The sequence below is a fragment of the Nannospalax galili genome, unplaced genomic scaffold (assembly GCF_000622305.1).
Source record: "Nannospalax galili isolate Female #2095 unplaced genomic scaffold, S.galili_v1.0 scaffold140, whole genome shotgun sequence".
In the NCBI taxonomy this organism is placed as follows: Eukaryota; Metazoa; Chordata; class Mammalia; order Rodentia; family Spalacidae; genus Nannospalax; species Nannospalax galili.
This window is the reverse complement of record NW_008352267.1, coordinates 15,265,480-15,267,696: the sequence shown is the minus strand read 5'-3', so window position 1 is coordinate 15,267,696 and position 2,217 is coordinate 15,265,480. Positions and strand designations below refer to the sequence as shown.

At 34.7% G+C, this 2,217-nt stretch overlaps 1 protein-coding gene across 1 annotated transcript in view; it reads left to right on the top strand.

Annotated features, from left to right (window-relative positions):
* The window catches only part of Scel (sciellin), a 150,993-nt gene that overhangs the window by 53,573 nt on the left and 95,203 nt on the right, over window positions 1-2,217 (top strand). The window contains exons 12-13 of the mRNA XM_008849144.1: window positions 700-759; window positions 1,053-1,112. Coding sequence (XP_008847366.1) covers window positions 700-759; window positions 1,053-1,112 — 120 coding nt within the window. The remainder of the gene's footprint in view (window positions 1-699; window positions 760-1,052; window positions 1,113-2,217) is intronic.

Sequence of the window (2,217 nt, the reverse complement as noted above, 5' to 3'; positions counted from 1 at the left end):
TGTGAAAATATTACCACTGAAATCTACCTGATGACTTTATATCCATGCTCAGATGCCAAGGAGCTCAGAAAGTAACCGACTGTGACTCATAATAATCAGATATATAGAGATTAGAAACACATGTGCAAACATCTTAATGTCAATTGCATTAAAAATGATTTTTTTCTGTATGAAAGTGTATATTTTAATAATGAAATGGAGATCTTTTTTTAAGTTCTACTTATCATTTAACTTTATGTCTTATTGGGTTTATACTGAGTACAATATTGTATAACTGTAATAATTCAACTGTAAACCTAAAAATTTACAGCCAATTTTGAAAGAGATGCATCTTAGCTCAGAAAATTGTTATTGAATATGTCAATGCTGTTGTAATAAAATGCTTCTAAGAATGTGGTTTTTAAGTAAATAATTCTTAAAAAATTAAAAAAAAGAAAGCCCTCCATGAACCTAAACAACGTATCTACAGACCTACTGTGGCTTGCATAACCCCAGTTTACGTGTTTTAGTGCATTTTCTCTAAGGTGTACTCTAAATTTTGAGCCTTGGAAAACACCTGTGTGGAATAAAGCAGTTTCTAGAACTGTAGCTCATCTTTCTCAAACAGCTTCTATTTTACATATAAATGGGGATATGCTTTTTTTAGATTTAAACATTTGTTATTATTACTGATGAGATTTTTAATTAATATGTTTAAAGAAATCAAGGTCTTGATGGTCTTTTCCGAGCAAATCTGAAGACAGAGCAATCAAAGAAAAGGTAAGCATCTGTGTCTGTTCTGGAAGTCCCCCAGATTACTTGCCTTGTTTCTTCAGACAGTGGTGGGAAGGGAGCTTCATCCTCTGGCATACAAACATGCTCACAGATGGGCTAGCTCTCTCAGCATTGTACATTTAGTTTACACATAATTGCCCAGAAGGATTTCTGCTCTTTCATTCAATGAGAGTAAATGAGCAATTCATGAAGAATGTTTATTATATCTGACCTTTCAAGATGCCATACAATTTGATTCTAATGTGCAGTTTTTTTATTGGAATTCTTTGTGTTTACAGAGCCCAAAGTCTTGAAAGTCTCATCTATATGAATGCCCAGTTGGACAGAGATGGCAAAGGGTAAGATTCCATCAAGACAGGCCTCTTTGGTTGAATCATTGATTGTTTTCTGTTGTCTGTGGGAGACATCTTCCTCAGGAGAAGGGTCAGGCTTTTAATGGCACAGGCTGTTTGAAAATGTCAACACTGGCTGGTGTCTCAAAGCTGACACTCCCACTGATATGGATCTTAGTGACCTGGTAAAGTGGCTTAATCTCGGGGAACCAGCGTTCTCATCCCATAAAATGAAAGTCATGGCTAGCTGATCCTGGGTGAGCTACATGCTCCCTTTCATATCTAAACATGAGAGAAATCCAGCTGGTTGCTATAGGTAACCAGCTATGAACTAAATATATTGACCATAAAACACTTTTGTTTGGGGACATAGTCACTACTGAAATCTTTAGGATGTAGAAGACACTTTTCAGTTGGAATCTTGGTCACACTTTGTGTGTATCTCTACATATGTATTTGTATCTTAAAGTCAAAAGCCATTTTGTAAAAACATTTTGTAATGGATTAATTAATGATTAGTAACTAAACTAATATCTGAGCAATTTATAGTTCTAGACTGATGCTGACATACTAGAAAATTGGCTTTTCATTGCTAATATTATTTTTCATATTGCAAGAAATCAAACTCTTGATAGTCTCACTAAATAAAATTCTAGAAGAGACAAGAATGACAAAGGTTAAGATCTATGAGAGTTTTAATATTTTTTTTCTTAGACTATTTACTTTGTATTTGGCTAGTCATTAAATTTGTCTTCCTAACATGGTCATTATTTCTGTTGTCACATTTATTTTTAAAAACCATTTATCTTTGGGGCTGGAGAGATAGCTCAGCGGTTAAGAACACTGTTCTTCCAGAAGATCCAGGTTCAAATCCCAGCACCCACATGGCAGCTAACAACTGTCCGTAACTCCAGTTCTGGGGGATCTGACAGCCTCTTTTCTCCTCCACAGGCATTGCCTGACACAGGTGCACTTACCTACATGGAGGGAATACACTCATACATATAAAATAAAAATAATAAATATATTCTAAAATGAAATGGAGATCTTTTTTAAAGGTGAAAAACTCATCCAATTTTATGTCTTACAGGGTTTATACTGAGTTCAATAA